This window comes from Oncorhynchus mykiss, chromosome 20 (genome assembly GCF_057628025.1).
Source record: "Oncorhynchus mykiss isolate SJ-2025 chromosome 20, ASM5762802v1, whole genome shotgun sequence".
In the NCBI taxonomy this organism is placed as follows: Eukaryota; Metazoa; Chordata; class Actinopteri; order Salmoniformes; family Salmonidae; genus Oncorhynchus; species Oncorhynchus mykiss.
The window spans coordinates 44627226-44651562 of record NC_143041.1 but is presented as its reverse complement, the minus strand read 5'-3'; the positions used below and the strand labels follow the sequence as shown (position 1 = coordinate 44651562).

The window sequence follows — 24337 nt, the reverse complement described above, 5'->3', positions numbered from 1 at the left end:
CTTAAGATGTTGCTTCAATATATCCACATAATTTTCCTCTCATGATGCCATCTATTATGTGAAGTGCACCAGTCCCTCCTGCAGCAAAGCACCCCCACAACATGACGCTGCCACCCCCGTGCTTCACGGTTGGTATGGTGTTCTTTGGCTTGCAAGCCTCCCCTTTTTCCTCCAAACATAACAATGGTTATTATAGCCAAACAGTTCTATTTTTGTTTCATCAGACCAGAGGACATTTCTCCAAAAAGTCTGATCTTTGTCCCCATGTGCAGTTTCAAACCGTAGTCTGACTTTTTTTATGGCGGTTTTGGAGCAGTGGCTTCTTCCTTGCTGAGCGGCCTTTCTGGTTATGTCGATTTAGGACTTGTTTTACTGTGGATATAGATACTTTTGTACCGGTTTCCTCCAGCATCTTCATGTAACAGTACAAGTTTTAGACCGTCCCCTCGCCCATACCCGGGCGCGAACTAGGGACCTTCTGCACACATCAACAGTCACCCTCGAAGCATCGTTACCCATCGCTCCACAAAAGCCGCGGCCCTTGCAGAGCAAGGGGAACTACTACTTCAAGGTCTCAGAGCAAGTGACGTCACTGATTGAAACGCTATTTAGCGCCCACGCTAACTAAGCTAGCCGTTTCACATCTGTTACACTCACCCCCCTTTTGACCTTCCTCCTTTTTCCGCAGCAACCAGTAATCCGGGTCAACAGCATCAATGAAACAGTATCATTTTAAACCGTCCCCTCGCCCATACCCGGGCGCGAACCAGGGACCTTCTGCACACATCAACAGTCACCCTCGAAGCATCGTTACCCATCGCTCCACAAAAGCCGCGGCCCTTGCAGAGCAAGGGGAACTACTACTTCAAGGTCTCAGAGCAAGTGACGTCACTGATTGAAACGCTATTTAGCGCCCACGCTAACTAAGCTAGCCGTTTCACATCTGTTACATTCACAAGGTCCTTTGCTGTTGTTCTGGGATTGATTTGCACTTTTCACACCAAAGTACGTTCATCTCTAGTAGACAGAACGCATCTCCTTTTTGAGCGGTATGACGGCTGCGTGGTCCCATTTTTGTTATACTTGTGTACTATTGTTTGTACAGATGAATGTGGTACTTTCCGGCATTTGGATATTGCTCCCAAGGATGAACCAGACTTGTGGAGATCTACAAAAAAATATATATATTTTGATTTTCCCATGATGTCAAGCAAAGAGGCACTGAGTTTGGAAGTAGGCCTTGAAATACATCCACAGGTCACGTTTTTTTTTTTAACGTTTTTAAAATTCTATTCACCACTTCAAAATGACTTTCTCTGATCAGACATAGGCTACACAAAGAGACATAGGACTGTTTTATATTCCTATTCTCCATATAATTCAATGTCTGACTTGGATTTCTCCATCCTATTCTTTTGCCGCAGAGCAATTCTACACCTCCGGAGAGATCTTGAAACAGACGTGCATAGAGCTACCTTGACATTTTTCGATTTAAGTTGCGTCCACAAAGGGGCGTGAATATAATCAGTGACGACGATTCCTACATTCTCGCCGGTAGGTCCACCCGCCACATCTGTTGTAGTTTTAAGAACGAGTTTTGACTGCATAAACCATCCCAATTTAACTGGTATTTAAACTACAACTCCCAGAAGCACATTCCACAATAAAATACCGGTGACATTTTTGGTTACATGATCGAGTACATTCTAGCCAATTAGGAATCTTGTGGAATACCTATGTGGGACATGAGCCCAGCGCATAAAACTGGCCCGTTGTCCGGCGTCTCGCCAGCTCAAAGTGCCACGACTCAAATTGAAATAAATAGGAATCCCAGACTGAGAAAGAAAATTTGCGGAAATAGCGGCATATTTATCGCCAGATTGAAGGAAATTCCACAACAAAAACCCGAACTTCTTCAACCTCCTCCAAAAGTGGTGTAGTTACATCAGCAGATATATATATATAAAAATAAGGTAGGAATTCTGAAGACCTCTGGAAAGCCAGAATTACTTGGTAATTTAGCTGACTAATGATGACTGTAAAGTTAGTTTTTTTTTAAACCTAGTTAGTTAACTGGCTTGTGATTTGTTGTTAGACCGCAGCAGACAGTTTAGCATTTTTGTGACAATACTGTAGTAGCTAAACTAATTTAACTAGTTATTAGACTAACTAGCAAGCCAGCTAGCGTGTTGTAACAACCTAGTTAACGTTCATTCTCAACTCCTGAGATGTGATGTAACGTTAGTTAGCTAGTTAACGTTAACTTAGTTTCTTTTTTTTTTTAATAGCAAACTTTATTTGCGATTTCCACAATGATGACACTTCTTCTTTTCCATTTCACATGCTATGTCAAAAGATTGAGAAATTAGGTCACAGCGTTTCACGACGACAATTTTAAAATACTTGCTGAATGCATAATATTTGAGAAGTATTTCTCACGATATAATGCCGCGTCATGTTTTTTTTTGTTGAGCTGGGAGTCAGAGGGTGGGGGGGTAACCAGCCCCCCCTCAGTCGGTGCTCGGTCCAGGGAGGGAGAGAACCCCGTTGGAATGTCCAGACAGACCTGGGCGGAGCGCTGGGGTGTTGACATTATGCCAAGCACTTGTTAGTGAATATGGTTATTTGCATAGGCGATATTCAATGGACTGTAGGGAATGGAAGCGTTTCCGATGGAGTATCCTAATGGCAGAGAGAGTAGGAAGGATGGAAAGGAATGTGGAGGTATGTATTTGTTTTCCGTAACGACTGACGCTTTGTTCACACCGACAGCGTCATTGCATTTTGGTACACCAGAAGTACATTAATTTCAAATGAAATGCTGTGTGTACCTCGCAGCATTGTGTTGCAGTGCGTTCTGTGTCGTGCGTACGTTGGATTTGTCGAATTTATGCGTTAAACCGTATTCGTATACGGCTTGACAGAAATGGCAGCAGAAGGTGAATGTTGAACTTTTGTTGCACACACACATCCAGATGATGCTGCGTAATATTTTGCGTAATAATCTCTATCGGTGTGATCAAGGCGTGAGGTTTGCATTTTTCTCTGCATGCAGTGCTTGACGTGGACTGAAATAGGTTCCGGTACCCATTTTGGGTTCCGGTACTGTTTATATTTAAGTGCAGGAGCTCCACAATGCTTTTGAACATACAGTATATTTTATAAAAGGAACAGAAGCTCAAGCACTAAAACATTTTTTATGGCGCTGGTAATCCGCTCTGGTGAGCGTCTGCTCAAAGTCAAGCACTGTCTGCAGGAAATACTTTTCTTCAGAAGTAGGTGGCACCAAAAAGCTTTGTTGCCTTTCCTTTATACATGCCTGTTTTTGAAGGATGACGTGCAAGTTAGAGGACCACACTGTTTGCTTTGTCTGTAACCTTGCTTCCTATTCCAAATGGAGAGGCTCTTAACTTGACTCACTCTTCCCCCTTGGGTAATTTGTCAACTGGTTAATTCTACCAAGCAGAAACTTAAGCCTATAAAAACATTGAGCAGTAACGCTATGTTAAGTTTGGTTGATAAAGAACGTTCAAGCATACTTCATCCATTTAATTTGCCAAGCTGGGTTTAGTTAATTCATCATTTTGCTGTCTGTAATAACTTGTCATTGACATGTAGCCCTCCGTATGTAGGGAATCCCAGATACTGGGACAATACATTTTGACTCTTGCTATTCAATCAGACGGCTTCTCCATATTCCAAGTGGATCCAACGTCGGTTTCTGATAAGAGTTGTTAATGTTTCCAACATTTAACAATTCCTTGTGTACCGAAGATGAAAACATTGCAAGATCCTGTTCACCTGACCTGGCATTTTTTTTAATGCTAAAATACCCACCCCACTATATGCAGAGGGAATCCCACCCCACTATATGCAGAGGGAATTCACACGTGTTATCACAGCTGTGTACATACCGCCATAAGCAAACACCAATTTAGACAGCAGAATCCTCTCACCCGGAATCAGACTTTTTTTTGGTCACGGTTGACTTTAACCAAGCCCATCTAAAACAAATGTTCCCAAAATATCACCTATCTGTATCCTGCCCCACAAGAGGTGGGGCAGGATTCTCTTGTGGGGCAGGATACACATTGGTGATATTTTGGGAAAATTTGTTTTAGATGGGCTTTGTTAAAGTCACCCGTGACAATGAAGACTGATTCATGATGAGAGGATTCTCACCCGGAATCACAAACATCTGTGACACATACAAAGCCTTCCCCCACTTTAGTCAATCAGATCACATCCCTCTGGTCATACTCCCCGCCTACGAGCAGCAATGGAGATATCGGTACAAATATGAACCCTGATGACTTGGTGGCGTGGGACGCACACAAGGCAAGCAGGTACGAACTCCGCAAATCCATTAGGGATGCAAAAAGACCAGACTCAACTTGAATTAAGGTTTGACAACTCAGACTTGTAGCAAAGACTACAGACTACAAAGGCAAATCTAGCTGTGCAGTGCCCACCGACGCCTCCCTCCCAGATGAGCTGAACACATGCTATGCTCGCTTTGGGGGCAGACAATACCGAGCCATCCAGGAGGACTCTCGCTGTTCCGGACGACCAGGTGCTTTCGCTCTTCGAGGTTGACATTAGGAATACTCTTTAGTGAAAACTCACAAAGCTGCCAGCCAAGATGGCATCCCTGGCCGTGTCCTCAGTGTTTGCTGACCAACTGGCGGGCGTCTTATTGAACATCTTCAACCTGTCCCTGTCTTAAGCTGTAGCCCCTACCTGCTTTAAGGTGGGGATTGACAATCACCCCATCGCGCTCACCTCCGTCATCATGGAGTGCCTCAAAAGGTTGGTCATGGCCCACATCAAGGCCAGTATCCTAGGCACACTGGACCCAATTCAATTTGCCTACCGCTCTAACAGATCCACTGAATATGCCATTTCAATCGCTATTCACACAAGGAACACCTATGTGAGAATGCTGTTCATTGACTACAGTTTAGCATTCAACACTATTGTTCCCTCTACGCTAGACACCAAGCTCAGAGCCCTAAGTCTGGACAACACCCTCTGACACTGGATCCTGTACTTCCTGACGGGCAGACCACAGACTGGCTTGACACAAGCCATCAAGACTGCTGAACACTTGAACTGGACTGACCACCTGCTCTGATTCTCTGCACCGTAGCACTCACCCACACACACATACATTCACCCACACAGACATCCACACAGACATACATTCATGCTACAACTGCTGCTACCAGTCTCCTTATTAAATTCGGAAAGTATTCAGACCCATTGACTTTTTCCACATTTTGTTGCGTTACAGCCTTATTCTAAAATGTATGATGGGTAAAAAAAACGAATTTAATCAATCTACACAATACCCCATAATGACAAAGCAAAAACAGGTTTTTAGAAATTTTAGCAAATGTATTAAAAAAAATAATTAAAGAATGGATCACATTTAAAAAAAAAAAAATTACATTTATTTCACCTTTTATTTAACCAGGTAGGCCAGTTAAGAACAAGTTCTCATTTACAACTGCGACCTGGTCAAGATGAAGCAAAGCAGTGCGACACAAACAACAACAGAGTTACACATGGACTAGACAAACATAGTAATATGTATATACAGTGAGTGAAAATGAGGTAAGATAAGGGAGGTAAGGCAATAAATAGGCCATAATGGTGAAATAATTACAATTTAGCAATTAAACACTGGAGTGATAAATGTGCAGAAGATGAATGTGCAAGTAGAGATACTGGGGTGCAGAGTAGGGGGAAAAGTAACGGTATGGGGGATGAGGTAGTTGGATGCGCTATTTACAGATGGGCTATGTACAGGTGCAGTGAGCTGCTCTGACAGCTCCAGTCATTGGCAGCAGAGAACTGGAAGGAAATGAGGGCAAAGGAGGAATTGGCTTTGGGGATGACCAGTGAAATATACCTGCTGGAGCGCGTGCTACGGGTGGGTGCTGCTATGGTGACCAGTGAGCTGAGATCAGGCGGGGCTTTACCTAGCTGAGACTTATAGATGACCTGTTGCCAGTGGGTTTGGCGACGAATATGAAGCCAGGGCGGGTGGTAAGGTGACAAAATGGTTGGCACTGTGATAGACTGCATCCAATTTGCTGAGTAAAGGGTTGGTTATTTTGGAAATGCCATCGCCGAAGTCGAGGATCAGTAGGATGGTCAGTTTTACGAGGGTATATTGGGTTTGGCAGCGTGAGTGAAGGAGGCTTTGTTGCGAAATAGGAAGCCGGTTCTAGATTTAATTTTGGATTGGAGATGCTTAATGTGAGTCTGGAAGGAGAGTTTACAATCTAACCAGACACCTAGGTATTGTAGTTGTTCACATATTCTAAGTCCGAACCGCCCGGAGTAGTGGTGCTGGAGGGGCGGGTAGGTGCGATCGGTTAAAAAGCATGCATTTAGTTTTACTTGCGTTTACTAGCAGTTGGAGGCCACGGAAGGAGAGTTCTATGGCATTGAAGCTCGTCTGGAGGTTAGTTAACACAGTGTCCAAAGAAGGGCCAGAAGTATACAGAATGGTGTCGTCTGCGTAGAGGTGGATCAGAAAATCACCAGCAGCAAGAGCGACATCATTGATGTATACAGAGAAAAGTCGGCCTGAGAATTGAACCCTGTGGCACCCCCATAGAGACTGTCAGAGGTCCGGACAACAGGCGACAACAGGCCCTCCGATTTGACACACTGCACTCTATCCGAGAAGTAGCTGGTGAACCAGGCAAGGCAATCGTTTGAGAAACCAACGCTGTTGAGTCTGCCGATAAGAATGGTGATTGACAGAGTCGAAAGCCTTGGCCAGGTGGATGAATACGGCCTTACAGTAATGTCTCTTATCGATGGCGGTTATGATGTCATTTAGAACCTTGAGCGTGGCTGAGGTGCACCCATGACCAGCTCGGAAACCAGATTGCATAGTGGAGAAGGTACGGTGGGATTCGAAATGGTCGGTAATCTGTTAACTTGGCTTTCGAAGACCTTGGAAAGGCAGGGTAGGATAGATATTGGTCTGTAACAGTTTGGGTCTAGAGTGTCTCCCCCTTTGAAGAGGGGGATGACCGCGGCAGCTTTCCAATCTATGGGAATCTCAGATGATACGAAAGAGAGGATGAACAGGCTAGTAATAGGGGTTGCAACAATTGCGGCAGATCATTTTAGAAAGAGGGTCCAGATTGTCTAGCCTGGCTGATTTTGTAGGGGTCCAGATTTTCTCTTTCAGAACATCAGCTATTTGGTTTTGGGTGCAGGAGAAATGGGGGAGGCTTGGGTGAGTTGCTGTGGGGGGTGCAGGACAGTTGACCGGGGTAGGGGTAGCCAGGTGGAAAGCATGGCCAGCCTTAGAAAAATGCTTATTATAATTCTGAAATATCGTGGATTTATCGTTGGTGACAGTGTTTCCTAGTCTCAGTGCAGTGGGCTGCTGGGAGGAGGTGCTCTTATTCTCCATGGACTTTACAGTGTCCAATAACTTTTTTGAGTTTGTGCTACAGGATGCAAATTTCTGTTTGAAAAACCTATATATAGACATTGAGACTCGTCCCGAAGCCACTCCTGCGTTGTCTTGGCTGTGTGCTTAGGGTCGTTGTCCTGTTGGAAGGTGAACCTTCACCCCAGTCTGAGGTCCTGAGCGCTCTGGAGCTGGTTTTCATCAAGGATCTCTCTGTACTTTGCTCCGTTCATCTTTCCCTCAATCCTGACTAGTCTCCCAGTCCCTGCCACTGAAAAACATACCCACAGCATGGTGCTCCACCTGAGCTCAATTTCGAGTCTCGTAGCAAATGGTCTGAATACTTATTTACATAAGGTATTTCTGTTTTATATTTGTAATAGATTTGCAAATATTTTTTTTTTAGAGTCTTTGGTATAACTCGACCAGAGATTGAACCCCCCCCCAACATTCCAATCTCAGGGTGGACACACTAACCACCAAGGCCACTGGTTAAATAAAGGTTAAATACAATTATGTTTTTCTCCTCCATCCATCCAACAGGACAGCTAACCTGTCATAGTGGTCATCATGGATCTATATGACCCTCAGACGCTAGGCATCATGGTATTTGGAGGCTTCATGGTCATCTCAGCCCTCGGTATCGTTCTGGTCTCCACCTTCTCCATGAAGGTAGCCTAACTGTTGTTGTTAATGTAATAATGTATGCCATTTTAGCCTACGCTTTATCCAAAGTGACTTATTCATGCATGCATAATTTATTTTTATGGGGGGTCCCAGCGGGAATCGAACCCACAACATTGCAAGCACCATTCTCTACCAACTGAGCCATGTTGTTGGGGTGATAATGTCTAAATGTGAACTGTTATGTTGTCTCCTTCTCCGTGAAGGAGACTTCCTATGAGGAGGCCTTGGCCAAGCAGCGCAGAGAGCAGGGTAAGACGGCGCCGCTGGGACAGCTGACCAAGAAGGACAAGAAGAAGGAGAAGGTAAGATGAGCTCAAATGAACCTCTACCTAAATGTTACTCTAGCTCTGTGTGTGTTGCCCCAGTATCTGTGTGTTAGAGACGTCGACGAAGGAGTATGACATGCCTGCTCTAACACCCAGGAAGCGCCAAATTCAAACTCCCACTAGACGGCTCTGCAAGTGTTAATGTCAAAATATGTTGTTTTTTTACTCCCCAAATATTGAGTTTCGCTGAGCGTCTATTTTTATTTACTGCTGTTACTACCGGGACATATTTCAAATAAATAAATTATGTAGAAGCAAGTTCGGCAGCTCCAATGTAAATGACTCATTACTGTTGATCACTGATCTGAAGTCCAACCGCTCAATTGTGTCAATAGCACCTCCTTGTGGCTGCCGGGGTTCATGCTACACTACTGCTTATAAAACTAAAAGTTAACGATGTGTCAAATGAATGATCTTCAGCTCAGGACTCCAGCTGTGTATTTGTTTTGCTAACTTTGCTAGCTAAGGTGGCTAGATGTCAAGATCAATCTTCTTGGTTATAGCAGAGACATTCAACCCCCTGCTGTATGAAGATCTACTTATTTTTTATTTTTTTAAAGTAGCGCATCTTGTGTGCACTTTCGGTAATACCTTATACCCCAGTATGCTACAGAAACTGTATGACGGTATGAACATCTGTGTTTGAGTACACATTGTGATTTGTATAAAACATGTTCTAAATTAAATCTATTATTATTATCATTAAGGCGTCTGAGAAGAAGAACCGGGGTAAGAAGGAACACAAGCCCAATGGGAAGCTTCCAGAATTAGACCTAGAGGATATCACAGTGGCCGAGCCTGAACTAGCCCCAGAACCAGTTTCTGCCCCCAAACCTGCCCCTAAGCCTATCCCTGCTGCTGAACCAACCCCTGCTCCCAAACCTGCCCCTGAACCTACCTTTACCCCTGCTCCTGAACCAACCCCTGCTCCAGCTCCCCCTGCTGTAGAGGCCTCCCCTGCTCCAAAGAAGAAGAAAGAGAAGAAGATGATGGCTAAGGTTGAGCCAGCCCTGGCTGCTCCTGCCCCAGCCCCCATGGCCCCCTCCAAGCCCGCCCCTGCCGCCCCAGCCCCCATGGCCCCCTCCAAGCCCGCCCCTGCCGCAGCAGCCCCCATGGCCCCCTCCAAGCCTGCCCCAGTCTTGGAGGCTGTCACCAAGGAGGTCCCTGTGATGGCAGTGCCCCCGGTGGGCTCCCAGAGGACTGCAGCCAAGGCTCAGGAGACCAAGGCACATGACCTTTCCAAGAAGAAGGCGTCCTCCAAGAAGAAGACTGAGTCTGGTAAGGAAGTTTGCCTTTTTTCAATCATTTTACATCCTAGTTATTATGTCCGATAACTAGAGCAGCACAACTGTTGATAATACAGCATGTGTAGGTTCCATTTCTAACTAGTAGGCTATTCGATTAAGATAAATATTTATTTAATTTTAGGAATGGATTGGAAATGAAATATTATTTATTTACTCTAAATTGTTAGTGTTTATCCTGGATTATAAACTGGGTGGTTCGAGCAGTCTAATTGTTTAAAGTCTTCATGTATAGTAAATAAAACATTTTGTAATTTTTTATAGTTTAGTCTGGAAATGAGAAAGTTGCAAATGTCTTTCGGATTGGATGTTAAACGGGTGTCCTGACTCGTTGGTCACTAAACGATCCCATGGCACTTATCGTAAGAGTAGGGGTGTTAACCCCGGTGTCCTGGCTATGTTCCCAATCTGGCCCTCATACCATCATGACCACCTAATCATCCCCAATTTACAATTGGCTCATTCATCCCCCTCCTCTCCCCTGTAACTATTCCCCAGGTCGTTGCTGTAAATGAATGTGTTCTCAGTCAACTTACCTGGTAAAATAAGTGTTAAATACAATTTTTTTTAAAATAAATAGTATGGTCTGTTCAGGTCTGTAAGTTGTATCTTGAAATGTACCATTCTTCCTTCTTTGGGTCATGTGTGAGAGACAGACATATGGACAGTCAGTCAGATAGACACCGGGATTGAGGTAACTGCTAGCCAGGATGTTACAAAATATCTCTTTGTTTCAACGGATGAACATGGTCGTCTAGGCAGGAACTACTTTAGCCATAACACAAGCACTCCTGTAGTACTCCTCCTATGGGGCTTTTCCTTCTAGACTTACCCCCACACCAGGGTGTCATCAGTGTTTTATGTTAACGTAAGCTCTGGCAGGATTGTCTTTCCATCAGGAGGGTGACACGAATGACTTGTGACGAGCAGAATCAACTCTGTCATTCAAGGCGGTTACTTTGTGAGAAGTTACAATTCAGTTAGCCATGTAAAAGCAGAGGGTTATAGAACAAAGCAGGATCAATGCGTTAGCTAGATAATTTCTCTAAATATTCTGAAATAACATTTTATTTTGTAGAAATATATAAGCTTGAAATGGGCGTGGTCTAATTGACTGAACAACCAAAAAAACACACGTCTAAGTTTAGATTTCTTCATGAAACTGAAAATCAACAGTTTATTTCTGGCTTTATCAAAGTTAGCTGGCTAACTCATTGATCCTGTTTTGTAGTATACCCCTCTGGTCCGCTGGAGCCATGGCCCAGTGAGACACTGGAAACTGGAAACAGAAAAGTTTAAGCCTTTTGGCTAAAGCACTGGGGTAAATCCTCAGTGTAAATGTGCCACTTCTGCAACGATGACAAACTGAGGCGTGTGTGTGTGCGCCCTTGTGCATAGCACTGGCCCCATTGTCAGTTGACACAGCCTCTCAGTAACCCAGATGGTAGGCTGTTTCTCTGGTTTCCAGAGGGCTGTCTCTGTCTGGTGCCACCTCAACGATCACTCAGCCTGGGGTACAGCTGCCCAGTTCCCACCCCCGCCATGGGAGTTTGGGAGTTTACAAACAGCCTTCAGATCAAATCAAACTTTATTTGCCACACGCGCCGAATACAGCAAGTGTAGACTTTACAGTGAAATGCTGACTAACAAGCCCTTAACCAACAGTGCAGTTCAAGAAGAAGAAAATATTTACCAAGTAGGATACAATAAAAAGTAATAATAAAAAGTAACACAATAAGAATAACAATAACGAGGCTCTATACAGGGGGCACTGGTACCGAGGCAGTGGGTACAGGTACAGGCTAGTTGAGGTAATCTGTACATGTAGGTGGGGTCGAAGTGACTATGCATAGGTAACAAACAAACAGCGAGTAGCAGAAGTGTACAAGAGGGGGAAGGGTCAATGTAAATTGTCCAGTAGCGATTTTTATGAATTGTTCAGCAGTCTTATGGCTTGGGGGTAGAAGCTGTTGAGGAGCCTTTTGGTCCTAGACTTGGCACTCCAGTACCGCTTGCCGTGCGGTAGCAGTGCGATTGAGATTGTGTAATCTGTTGGGGCGGTATGCGAATTGGAGTGGGTCTAGGGTGTCCGGGATGCTGTTGATGTGAGCCCTGACCAGCCTTTCCAAGCACTTCATGGCTACCGACGTGAGTGCCATGGGGTGGTAATCATTTAGGCAGGTTACCTTCGCTTCCTTGGGCACATGTAGGTATTACGGACTCGATCAGGAAGAGGTTGAAAATGTCAGTGAAGACACTTGACAGTTGGTCCGCGCATGCTTTGAGTACACGTCCTGGTAATCTGTCAGACCCAGCGGCTTTGAATGTTGACCTGTTTTTTTAAATGTTTTGTTCACATCGGCTACCGAGGGCGTTATCACACAGCCATCCAGAACAGCTGGTGCGCTCATGCATGCTTCAGTGTTGCTTGCCTCGAAGTGAGCATAAATGGCATTTCGCTCGTCTGGTAGGCTCGCGTCTCTGGGTTTCCCTTTGTAGTCCGTAATAGTTGTCAAGCCCTGTCACATCCGATGAGCGTCAGAGCCGGTGTAGTAGGATTCAATCTTAATCCTGTATTGATGCTTTGCTTGTTTGATCGTTCGTCGGAGGGCATAGCAGGATTTCTTAGAAGTGTCCGAATTAGTCTCCTGCTCCTTGAAAGCGGCAACTCTAGTCTTTAGCTCGATGCGAATATTAACTGTAATCCATGGCTTCTGGTTGGGATATGTACGTACAGTCACTGTTGGGACGACGTCATCGATGCACTTAGTCATCGGCTTCATTAATGAGGTGGTGTGTTCCTCAATGCCATTGGATGATTCCCGGAACATATTCCAATCTGTGCTAGCAAAACAGTCCTGTAGTGTAGCATCTGAGTCATCTGACCACTTCCGTGTTGAACGTGCCACTGGTACTTCCTGCTTTAGTTTTCGCTTGTAAGCAGGCATCAGGAGTATAGAATTATGGTCAGGTTTGCCAAATGGAGGGTGGGGGAGCTTTGTATGCATCTCTGTGTGTGGAGTAAAGGTGGTCTAGGATCCCCCCCTGGTTGCACATGTGACATGCTGGTGAAATTGATTTAAGTTTGCCTGCATTAAAGTCCCAGGCCACTAGGAGTGCCGTTTCTGGGTGAGCATTTTCTTCTTTGCTTATGGCCTTTATAGAGTTGGTTGAAAGTGGTGTAAGTGCTTCGTTCTGTGGTGGTAAATAGATGGCTACCAATAATACAGATGAGAACTCTCTTGGTAGATAGTGACGGTCGACTGCTTATCATGAGGTTCTCTACCTCAGGCAAGCAATACCCTGAGACTTCTTTAATATTGGACATCGCGCACCAGCTGTTATTGACAAAAAGACACACACCCCACCCCTCGTCTTACCAGAGGTAGCGTCTCTGTTCTGCCGGTGCATGGAAAATCCCCCCAGCTCTATATTGTCTGTTTCTTCGTTCAGCCACGTCTCGGTGAAACATAAGATGTTCGTTTTTGATATCCAGTTGGTGGGATCATCTTAATAGGTCATCAATTTTATTTTCCAATGATTGCACGTTTAGCAAGGAGAATGGAAGGCATTGGGAGTTTTCTCGCTCGCCACCGGCTTCTCAGAAGGATCCCCGCTCTGCCATTTTCCGCCGTCTTCTGGGCCTGTCCCAGTGAAAGCAGGATATCTTTCTCGTCGGACTCGCTAAAGGAAAAAAATTCTTCCAGTCCGCGGTGAGCAAATAGCTTTTCTGATGTCCAGAAGTTATTTTTGGTCATAAGAGACGGTAGCAGAAACATTAAGTACACAATACGTTTTTAAATTTCACAATTGGTTGGGAGAATGTGAAAACGTCAGCCATGTTGTTCGGCGCCATGCTTTCGATTAGGCAGACATAATAAGCATATTTGACATTTACTATTACACATGTTTTGACTTTCATTTATGGCCTTTTATCTTTAACATTACACAGACAACTTAGTTCTGTAAAATATCAGTCAAACTGAATAAAATACCTAGGGCTGCCCACTAGTGCTGTGAAGGCAATGGAATTATGGATGACGGTTATTGATGAGACAAATGGCAGAGGTCACACTTATAATCCTTGAGTGGATACGGTGCTGTTGCCGGGAGGGAGGCGTTGCCTAGGTAACCAGACTCGTTTGCTGCAACACCTTGCATGTGTCAGCAAGGAGCAACAAAGTCCGTTTCATCACGTTGTAAAGAGTCCATGTTACCCCGGAAACAGGTCAACTGCTTGAATGCACGGCCGACTCGTCTTCAGTCCGCTCCTTTCTTTTTTATAAACCGTTATGACAGTTAATTTATTTTAATGACGATCTTCATCCATAATTGTCATTACAAGTTTATACAGTAATTGTGCCTACTGCCTAACGCAGATCTAGCCTGCAGGAAGTGCAGGAAGTTCCCTCCCCTGTTACTTAGTCTGCAGGAAGTTCCCTCCCCTGTTACTTAGTCTGCAGGAAGTGCATGAAGTTCCCTCCCCTGTTACTTAGTCTGCAGGAAGTTCCCTCCCCTGTTACTTAGTCTGCAGGAAGTTCCCTCCCCTGTTACTTAGTCTGCAGGAAGTTCCCTTACCTGTTACTTAGTCTGCAGGAAGTGCAGGAAGTTCCCTTACCTGTTACTTAGTCTGCAGGAAGTTCCCTTACCTGTTACTTAGCCTGCAGGAAGTGCAGGAAGTTCCCTCCCCTGTTACTTAGTCTGCAGGAAGTTCTCTCCCCTGTTACTTAGTCTGCAGGAAGTGCATGAAGTTCCCTCCCCTGTTACTTAGTCTGCAGGAAGTTCCCTCCCCTGTTACTTAGTCTGCAGGAAGTTCCCTTACCTGTTACTTAGTCTGCAGGAAGTGCAGTAAGTTCCCTTACCTGTTACTTAGTCTGCAGGAAGTTCCCTTACCTGTTACTTAGCCTGCAGGAAGTGCAGGAAGTTCCCTCCCCTGTTACTTAGTCTGCAGGAAGTGCATGAAGTTCCCTCCCCTGTTACTTAGTCTGCAGGAAGTTCCCTTACCTGTTACTTAGTCTGCAGGAAGTGCAGTAAGTTCCCTTACCTGTTACTTAGTCTGCAGGAAGTTCCCTTACCTGTTACTTAGCCTGCAGGAAGTGCAGGAAGTTCCCTCCCCTGTTACTTAGTCTGCAGGAAGTTCCCTCCCCTGTTACTTAGTCTGCAGGAAGTTCCCTCCCCTGTTACTTAGCCTGCAGGAAGTTCCCTCCCCTGTTACTTAGTCTGCAGGAAGTTCCCTACCCTGTTACTTAGCCTGCAGGCAGTGCAGGAAGTTCCCTTACCTGTTACTTAGTCTGCAGGAAGTTCCCTCCCCTGTTACTTAGTCTGCAGGCAGTGCAGGAAGTTCCCTTACCTGTTACTTAGTCTGCAGGAAGTTCCCTCCCCTGTTACTTAGCCTGCAGGCAGTGCAGGAAGTTCCCTTACCTGTTACTTAGTCTGCAGGAAGTTCCCTCACCTGTTACTTAGCCTGCAGGAAGTTCCCTCACCTTTTACTAACCCAGCTCTAGTCTGCCGTCAGTGTGAGAACCCAAACTCTTAACGAAGGCAGACCTATCGAAAACAGTAGGCTTATTCCACATGACCCCTCATCTTACCACGGACACCTTGGTGAGACCTTTTCCCAGGAGGGAAATGGGGAATGATGTGTTTTATGTCAGGTCTGTCTTCGTTGTTTGATGACGTACTGTGTGTTTTCATTGGTGTAATGGTATGTGATCATGTTTCCCTCTCCTTAGCTATAGCAGCTGACTTGTAAGAACATTTGTCCCCTTTTTTCTCTTTTTCCCTCTTTTTCTCGCTCTCCCCCCCTTTTTTTTAATCTCTTTTGCGCTCTCTTGCTCTGTAGTGTTGGACTCTGGTTTGGATTCCCCCCTGTTCCTGCCCTACAAGGCCCTGGTCTCTACCGTTAGCAGTATGGTCTTCAGTCAGGGAGAGGCCCAGCGCCTCCTAGAGATCCTCTCGGACAAGGCTGGCATCAGACAAGACACCTGGCACGTGGTAGGACCTTGGGTGGGGTGGGAGATACCACTGAGGGGTGATTATATTACCCAGAATGGGATGGGAGATACCACTGTGGGGTTAAAGGGGGAGGGGGTTGAATAATGTCAGGCTTGGCGTGGCGGGTAGGGAATTTGTCAGGGCACATGGTACAATACGATTGGGACTCGGAGACGTAATTCGAAGGGGTTGGAGTGAGGGTGGCTTGGGACGGGACAAACCACTGTGAGTGGTGGTGACAGACCCACATTGTCGGCGGCAGGTAGCCTAACAGTTAAGAGCGTTGGGACAATAACCGAAAGGTTGCTGGTTCGAATCCATGAGCTGACTAGATTAAAAATCTGTCTGTACCCTTGAGCAAGGCATTTAACCCTATTTGTTCCTGTTAGTTGCTCTGGATAAGAGCGTCTGCTAAATGACTAAAATACTGTTTAAATGCATGGGGGGTCAGACTCAGACTCAGACACACTACAGATGCTGATGTTTATGGTGTGTGTGTGGTAATCAGGCTACTCAGAAGGGCGACCCAGTGGCTGTGATGAAGAAACAGTTGGAGGAGAATCAGAAACAACTCGCTACTCAGCAGGAGGATGCCTCTGCAGCCAAAAACAGACTCCGGGAACTCAGCAGGGTAACACACACACACACACACACACACACACACACACACACACACACACACACTGAGCAAGAGGACACCACAATAGCCAAGAACAGATTCTGAGAACTCAGCAGGGTAACAGACGCACACAAATGTAAAACACACGTTGAGAATATCTCTCAAAGACCACTTATTAACCACATACAATAGTGTTACATACATGAATCTGTTGGACCATTGTTTACCTCAGTCTTTCTCTAGGTCGCTCTAGGAGCTCCCTGTCTCTCTAGGAGCTGTCTGATGGTGTGGTGTGTGTGTCGCTCTCTGCTCGCTATAGGAACTCTCTGCTGAGAAGTCCAAGGTGGCCAGTGTGGAGACCAGGCTGAGTTCCCAGCTCTCATCCAGGGAGCAGGAGATGATCGCCCTCCAGGCTCGTATGCAGGCCTCCTACCAGGACCATGTAGCCCAGACACAGAAACTCAACGCCAAGGTACTAATGTACATGAGAATAGCAGAATACAGGCCTCCTACCAAGACACTGTCCCTGTCGGCCTCTGTTCCTGTTCGGCCTCTGTTCCTGTTTGGCCTCTGTTCCTGTTCGGCCTCTGTTCATGTTCGGCCTCTGTCCCTGTTCGGCCTCTGTCCCTGTTCGGCCTCTGTCCCTGTTCGGCCTCTGTCCCTGTTCGGCCTCTGTCCCTGTCGGCCTTTGACTTTCTCTCAATTGAATTAAATGTGCTTTATTGGATTTAAATGAATTATGCTAAGATTGCCAGAGCATTCAAAAACTAAGTCAAATTGTTAAATCCCCTCTCAGGTCCTCAGTCTTCAGGAGCAGTTGGAGTCTGGTCCCACGGCCCAGCTGGCTCGTCTGCAGCAGGAGAACTCTATTCTCAGAGACGCCCTGAACCAGGCCACAAGCCAGGCAGAGAGCAAGTAGGTCTCTGCTTCTACCCTAACCCCTGAACCCTAACCCTTGAACTAGGCCGTCAGCCAGGCAGCAAATAGGTGGCTCCTCCTGTTCTTTGTCTCAGCCCCTAAACGTTTTAGTATTTTCCACTAAGAAGAAAACATTTTGAGAATAAACCATAATCTGTTGTTTTGAGAGTGCAAATGGAACTGCAGATCAAATACATTATGGTCTAGGATTACTGCGGCGTGAGGTTGTTCTACTGCGGCGTGAGGTTGTTCTACTGCGCCGTGAGGTTGTTCTACTGCGCCGTGAGGTTGTTCTACTGCGCCGTGAGGTTGTTCTACTGCGCCGTGAGGTTGTTCTACTGCGCCGTGAGGTTGTTCTACTGCGCCGTGAGGTTGTTCTACTGCGCCGTGAGGTTGTTCTACTGCGCCGTGAGGTTGTTCTACTGCGCCGTGAGGTTGTTCTACTGCGAAGCCCACGGCGTGAAAAACAAAACAATACCCACACTTGTCTTTTCCTAATATCATTGATTTTGGTGATAACTACGTTGAGGGAAAATGTACTTGCTACAGCTGTGTGGTTGTTTCCTCTAGATATATTTTTAGATGAATACATTTAACTGTAAGTTGATCTGGATAAGAGCATCTGCTAGAGGACTCAAAATGTAAATGTCTCTCCTCAGACAGAATGCAGAGCTGGCCAAGCTGAGACAGGATTGTGCCAAACTGACCAAGGAGCTGGGGGAGAAGAGTGTGAGCCTTCAGACTGATGAGGTCATCAGGACTGGACTGGAGGCTAAGGTGTCTTCTGTAGAGAAACAATTGTCTTCCCTACAGGTAAGACTGGAGCGCGTGCACACACACACACACACACACACGGTCAGAATGATGACTACATCTGGAGAGTGGGCTGGAGGCTGCCAGTTTGCTGATAGCCTTGCCTGGTCTTACCTACTGGCTGCCCCCCCCCCCCACACACACTCTCATTTTATCATCATATTGTCATCAAAGGTATCTGTCTCTTAACCCTTATCTACTGGCTGGTTCCTCCCTCTAAACCCATATCTATTGGCTGGTTCCTCCCTCTTAACCCTTATCTACTGGCTGGTTCCTCCCTCTAAACCCATATCTATTGGCTGGTTCCTCCCTCTAAACCCTTATCTATTGGCTGGTTCCTCCCTCTAAACCCATATCTATTGGTCCCCTTCACCCCTGTAAAGTGCCAGTGATGGGGGCTGGATCTCAGATGGGTTTGTAATCACAGAGCTGTGTGTTGGACTGGAATGCAACCACACAATAATGGGGCTGGCTGCTGGCTGTAAGGGAATGCTTTTCTCTCTCCGCACCAGATGGAATGTGTGCTACGTGCCCAAGCAAGGCAGTTCTCCATTCTGCATATGCTCTCTGCAAAATGGCCGCCATCTAGTCTAACTATGTATACTGTACATCAGACTGTCTGCTATATGGAATCTACTAAGGTTACTGCTACTACTACGGTTACTACATGGGGTCAATTTCACACCATATGTATTGAATTCAAAATAAAACAAATAATCGTGAGCATAAAAAAATATAGTTGAGGATCTAAACATATTTTTGAGGACGGGTGAAATAATGGCTGTTGAAATCAAAAACCAAACGATTGAAAGCAAAATGTAGAGAATTGTAAACAAAAAAATAAGACATCAAAAAGCAAAACCCCAAGTCTTTTTAAGCAAATAATTTTCAAGCGAGCGCAAAACTCTGACGTCAAATTATTTAAAAAAAACATTTGAAAACGAATGTAAAAACCAAACCTATTGAATACATTTTGCCTACGCTCTTGCCTGCATGTATTACCTTTACCTTTCACTGCCAGTCCTTTCGATTGAGAGTTTTGGCCTTATTTTTCCATGGAGGGAGGGCTTTAGAGGGAAGAGTAGACAATGAGTCTCCATTGGTCCGCTAGTTTTGGAGTGACTGTTCGTCTTAACCCAATCAATGAACATGATAGACAGAATAAAAAACTTTCTATAGCCTACTTAAGTAGACGGTCTGACGTCACCGTTGCGCGCCACATGGCGAACCACTTACCAACACCTGCCGCAACCGCTGTGCAACAGGTAATTCATGTGTTTACCTACGTAGTTAAAAGGGTCAGGGCCAGTGACACATCAAATCATTGATTGGCTTAAGCCAAACCGTCACTCCTAAACTAGCGGACCAATGGAGACTCATTGTCTTCGCCTCCCTCTAAACCCCTCTATAGTCTAATAATAAGACAAATATTTACCAAGTAGACTATATAATAAAAAGTAACACAACAACGAGGCTATGTACAGGGGGCACCTGTACCGAGTCAGTGTGGGGGTGTACAGGTTTTGAGGTCATTTGTACATGTAGGTGGGGGTGAAGTGACTGTACAAACAGAGTAGCAGCAGTGTACAAAGGGGGGGGGGGTCCCGTGGTGATTTTCTTTATTGTTCACCAGTCTTATAGCTTGGGGGGGGGGGGGTCCCGTGGAGATTTTCTTTATTGTTCACCAGTCTTATAGCTGGGGGGGGGGGGGGGTCCCGTGGTGATTTTCTTTATTGTTCACCAGTCTTATAGCTTGGGGGGGGGGGGGGGTGTCGACGCTGTTGAGACCTTTGGTCTTAGACTTGGCGCTCCGGTACCGCTTGCCGTGCATTAGAGAAAACAGTCTAACTTGGGTGACTGGAGTCTCTGACAATTTTATGGGCTTTCCTCTGGCACCGCCGCCTAGTATAAACAGTTGAAGTCGGAAGTTTACATACACTTAGGTTTGGGGGTCATTAAAACTTGTTTTTCAACCACTCTGCAAACTTCTTGTTAACAAGCTTTAGTTTTTGGCAAGTCGGTTAGGACATCTACTTTGCATGACACAAGTCATTTTTCCAACAATTTGTTTACAGCAGATTATTTAACTTAGAGTGAATTATATCACAATTCCAGTGGGTCAGAAGTTTACATACACTAAGTTGACTGTGCCGTTAAACAGCTTGGAAAATTCCAGAAAATGTCATAGCTCAATCTCAACGCTGTGCGTTTCAGGGAAGACATCCTCCTCCCTCATGTGGTACCCTGCCTGCAGGCTCATCCTGACACGACCCTCCAGCATGACAATGCCACCAGCCATACTGCTCGTTCTGTGCGTGATAGGCTAATTTACATAATTTGAATCAATTGGAGGTGTACCTGTGGATGTACTTCAAGGCTTACCTTCAAACTCAGTGCCTCTGCTTGACATCATGAGAAAATCAAAAGAAATCATCCAAGACCTCAGGAACAAAAATTGTAGACCTCCAAGTCTGGTTCATCCTTGGGAGCAATTTTCAAACACCTGAAGGTACCACGTTCATCTGTACAAACAATATTACGCAAGTATAAACACCATGGGACCATGCAGCCGTCATACCGCTCAGGAAGGAGATGCGTTCTGTCTCCTAGAGATGAACGCACTTTGGTGGTAAAAGTGCAAATCAATCCCAGAACAACAGCAAAGGACCTTGTGAAGATGCTGGAGGAAACCGGTACAAAGGTATCTATATCCACAGTAAAACGAGTCCTGTATCGACATAAACTGAAAGGCTGCTCAGCAAGGAAGAAGCCACTGCTCCAAAACTGCCATAAAAAAGCCAGACTATGGTTTGCAACTGCACATGGGGACAAAGATCAGACTTTTTGGAGAAAAGTCCTGTCTGATGAAACAAAAATATAACTATTTGGCTATAATGACCATTATGTTTGGAGGAAAAAGGGGGAGGCTTGCAAGCCGAAGAACACCACCCCAACCGTGAAGCACGGGGATGGCCGCATCATATTGTGGGGGTGCTTTGCTGCAGGGACTTGTGCACTTCACAAAATAGATGGCATCATGAGGGCAGGAACATTGTTGCTTCAATATATCCACATCTCAAGACAAAGCTTGGTTGCAAATAGGTTATCCAAATGGACAATACTGGCATACTTCCAAAGTTGTGTCAAAATGGCTTAAGGACAACATAGTCAAGGTATTGGAGTGGCCATCACAAAGCACTGACCTCAATCATATCAATCATATCATTTGTGGGCAGAACTGAAAAAGCGGTTGCAAGCAAGGAGGCCTATAAAACCTGACTCCGTTACACCAATTTTTTTTAATTTTATTTTACCTTTATTTTACTAGGCAAGTCATTTAAGAACAAATTCTTATTTTCAATGACGGCCTGGGAACAGTGGGTTAACTGCCTCTTCAGGGGCAGAACGACAGATTTGTCAGCTCGGGGATTCGAACTTGCAACCTTTCTAGTCCAACGCTCTAACCACTAGGCTACCCTGCCAATCCTGTCAGGAGGAACGGGCCAAAATTCACCCAACTTATTGTGGGAAGCTTGGGAAGGCTACCAGCAATGTTTGACCCAAGTTAAACAATTTAAAGGCAATGCTATCAAATACTAATTGAGTGTATGTAAACTTCTGACCCACTGGAAATGTGATGAAAGAAATAAAAGCTGAAATAAATCATTCTCTCTACTATTATTCTGACATTTCACATTCTTAAAATAAAGTGGTGATCCTAACTGACCCAATACAGGGGATTTTTTACTAGGATTAAATGTCAGGAATTGTGAAAAACTGAGTTTAAATGTATTTGGCTAAGGTGTATGTAAACGTCTGACTTCAACTGTAGGTCCTGGATGTCAGGAAGCTTGGCCCCAGTGATGTGCTGGGCCGTACGCACTACCCTCTGTAGCGCCTTATGGTCAGAGGCTGAGCAGTTGCCATACCATACAACCGGTCAGGATGCTCTCTGGTGCAGCTGTAGAACCTTTTGAGGATCTGGGGACCCATGCCAAATGTCGACATTAACGGGGGCCTGTTCGACCCACCTTTTCCTGTAGTCTACGATCAGCTCCTTTGTCTTTCTCACATTGAGGGAGAGGTTGTTCTCCTGGCACCACACTGCCAGTTCTCTGACCACCTCCCTATAGGCTGTCTCATCATTGTCGGTGATCAGGCCTACCACTTGTTGTCAGCAAACGTATTGATGGTGTTGGAGTCACGTTTGGCCACGCAGTCGTGGGTGAACAGGGAATACAGGAGGAGACTAAGTACACCCCCCTGAGTGGCCCCTGTGTTAAGGATCAGCGTGGCAGACTATTCTTACCACCTGGCATGGCCCGTCATGAAGTCCAGGATCCAGTAGGGGGAGGTGTTTAGTCCCAGAGGTCTTAGCTTAGTGATGAGCTTCGTGGGCACCATGGTGTTGAACGCTGAGCTGTAGTCAATGAACATCATTCTCACACAGGTGTTCCTTTTGTCCAGGTGAGAAAGGGCAGTGTGGAGTGCGATTTGAGATTGCATCATCTGTGGATCTGTTATGGTGGTATGCGAATTGGAGTGGGTCTATGTTGTCCGGGAGAATGCTGTTGATGTGAGCCATGACCAGCCTTTCAAAGCACTTCATGGCTACCGATGTGAGTGCTACGGGGCACTAATCATTTAGGAAGGTTACCAACGCTTTCTTGGATACAGGGCCTAAGGTAGTCTGTTTGAAACATGTAGGTATTAGACTCGGTCAGGGAGAGGTTGAATAATAATAATAATAAGTTACCCAAAAAAACGAAAAAAATTGCACAATTGTTTGGGAGAATGTAAGAAGTCAGCCATGTTCTTCGGCGCAATCTTTTGATGTCTTATTTTAGTTTATAATTTTAAACATAACGCTTTCAATTATTTGTTTTTTGATTTTCAACATCCATTATTTCACGTTCACGATTTTTTAAAATTTTTATTCAATATATATCGCGTGAAATTGACTCCCTTATTATTAAGGCTGCTGACCAGCAGTTTAAAACGCTAGCACACACAGCTGTGTTAAGTACATAAGCTACATCCTAATGCAAGGGGAAGCAAAGTACAGCCCACGGGCTGTATCCGGCCCGCTGGGCACTTCAATCCGGCCCCCGATACATTTTTTAAATATATTTTTTTCTCCCCAATTTTGTGGTATCCAATTGGTAGTTACAGTCTTGTCCCATCGCTGCAACTCCAGTATGGACTCGGGAGAGGCGAAGGTCGAGAGCTGTGCGTCCTCAGAAACCAGCCAAGCCACACTGCTTCTTGACACAATGCCCGCTTAACCCGGAAACCAGCCGCAACAATGTGTCAGAGGAAACACTGTGCACCTGGCGACCCCAGGCTGTGTCACTGCCCTCGGCCAGCAACAGGAGTTGCTAGTGCGCAATGGAACAAGGAAATCCCGTCCTGCCAAACCCTCTCCTAACCCGGATGACGCTGGGCCAATTGTGCGCCAGCTGTGACACAGCCTGGGATCGAACCTGGGTTTGTAGACCGCTGCGCCATTCTGGAGTCCCCCGCATATTGATTTTAACAATTGGTCTGCAGCCCCCCGATGTGGCCCTGAAGCCAAAAGGTTTGCCCTCCCCTGTCCTAATGGAATGATGTTTATCATGGGATCCATCCAACCCAGCTGTGTTTAGTACATTAGCTACATCCTAGTGGAATGCTGTTTATCATGGGTACATTAGCTACATCCTAGTGGAATGCTGTTTATCGTGGGATCCATCCAACCCAGCTGTGTTTAGTACATTAGCTACATCCTAGTGGAATGCTGTTTATCGTGGGATCCATCCAATCCAGCTGTGTTTAGTACATTAGCTACATCCTAGTGGAATGCTGTTTATCGTGGGTACATTAGCTACATCCTAGTGGAATGCTGTTTATCGTGGGTACATTAGCTACATCCTAATGGAATGCTGTTTATCGTGGGTACATTAGCTACATCCTAGTGGAATGCTGTTTATCATGGGTACATTAGCTACATCCTAGTGGAATGCTGTTTATCATGGGTACATTAGCTACATCCTAGTGGAATGCTGTTTATCGTGGGTACATTAGCTACATCCTAGTGGAATGCTGTTAATCGTGGGTACATTAGCTACATCCTAGTGGAATGCTGTTTATCATGGGTACATTAGCTACATCCTAGTGGAATGCTGTTTATCATGGGTACATTAGCTACATCCTAGTGGAATGCTGTTTATCGTAATGTGTGGAGTCTTTTACTTGA

The 24337-nt window shown here is 45.4% G+C and overlaps 1 protein-coding gene across 15 annotated transcripts in view; it reads left to right on the top strand.

Moving 5' to 3' along the window:
• Nucleotides 1–1691: 1691 nt before the first annotated feature.
• LOC110499553 (ribosome-binding protein 1) overlaps nucleotides 1692–24337 on the top strand; it is a 39687-nt gene continuing 17041 nt past the window's right edge. For 8 of the 15 annotated variants that reach the window (XM_090213124.1, XM_036956340.2, XM_090213123.1 and 5 more), the window contains exons 1-9: nucleotides 1692–1973; nucleotides 7985–8113; nucleotides 8332–8430; nucleotides 9162–9732; nucleotides 15601–15752; nucleotides 16261–16383; nucleotides 16691–16843; nucleotides 17168–17286; nucleotides 17949–18102. In XM_090213124.1, the coding sequence (XP_090069250.1) occupies nucleotides 8012–8113; nucleotides 8332–8430; nucleotides 9162–9732; nucleotides 15601–15752; nucleotides 16261–16383; nucleotides 16691–16843; nucleotides 17168–17286; nucleotides 17949–18102 (1473 nt within the window). In that variant the 5' untranslated portion in view covers nucleotides 1692–1973; nucleotides 7985–8011. Of the gene's footprint in view, nucleotides 2725–7984; nucleotides 8114–8331; nucleotides 8431–9161; nucleotides 9733–15600; nucleotides 15753–16260; nucleotides 16384–16690; nucleotides 16844–17167; nucleotides 17287–17948; nucleotides 18103–24337 lie in introns of all 15 variants that reach the window. The other 7 variants (XM_090213125.1, XM_036956339.2, XM_090213121.1 and 4 more) reach the window with 2 other exon arrangements.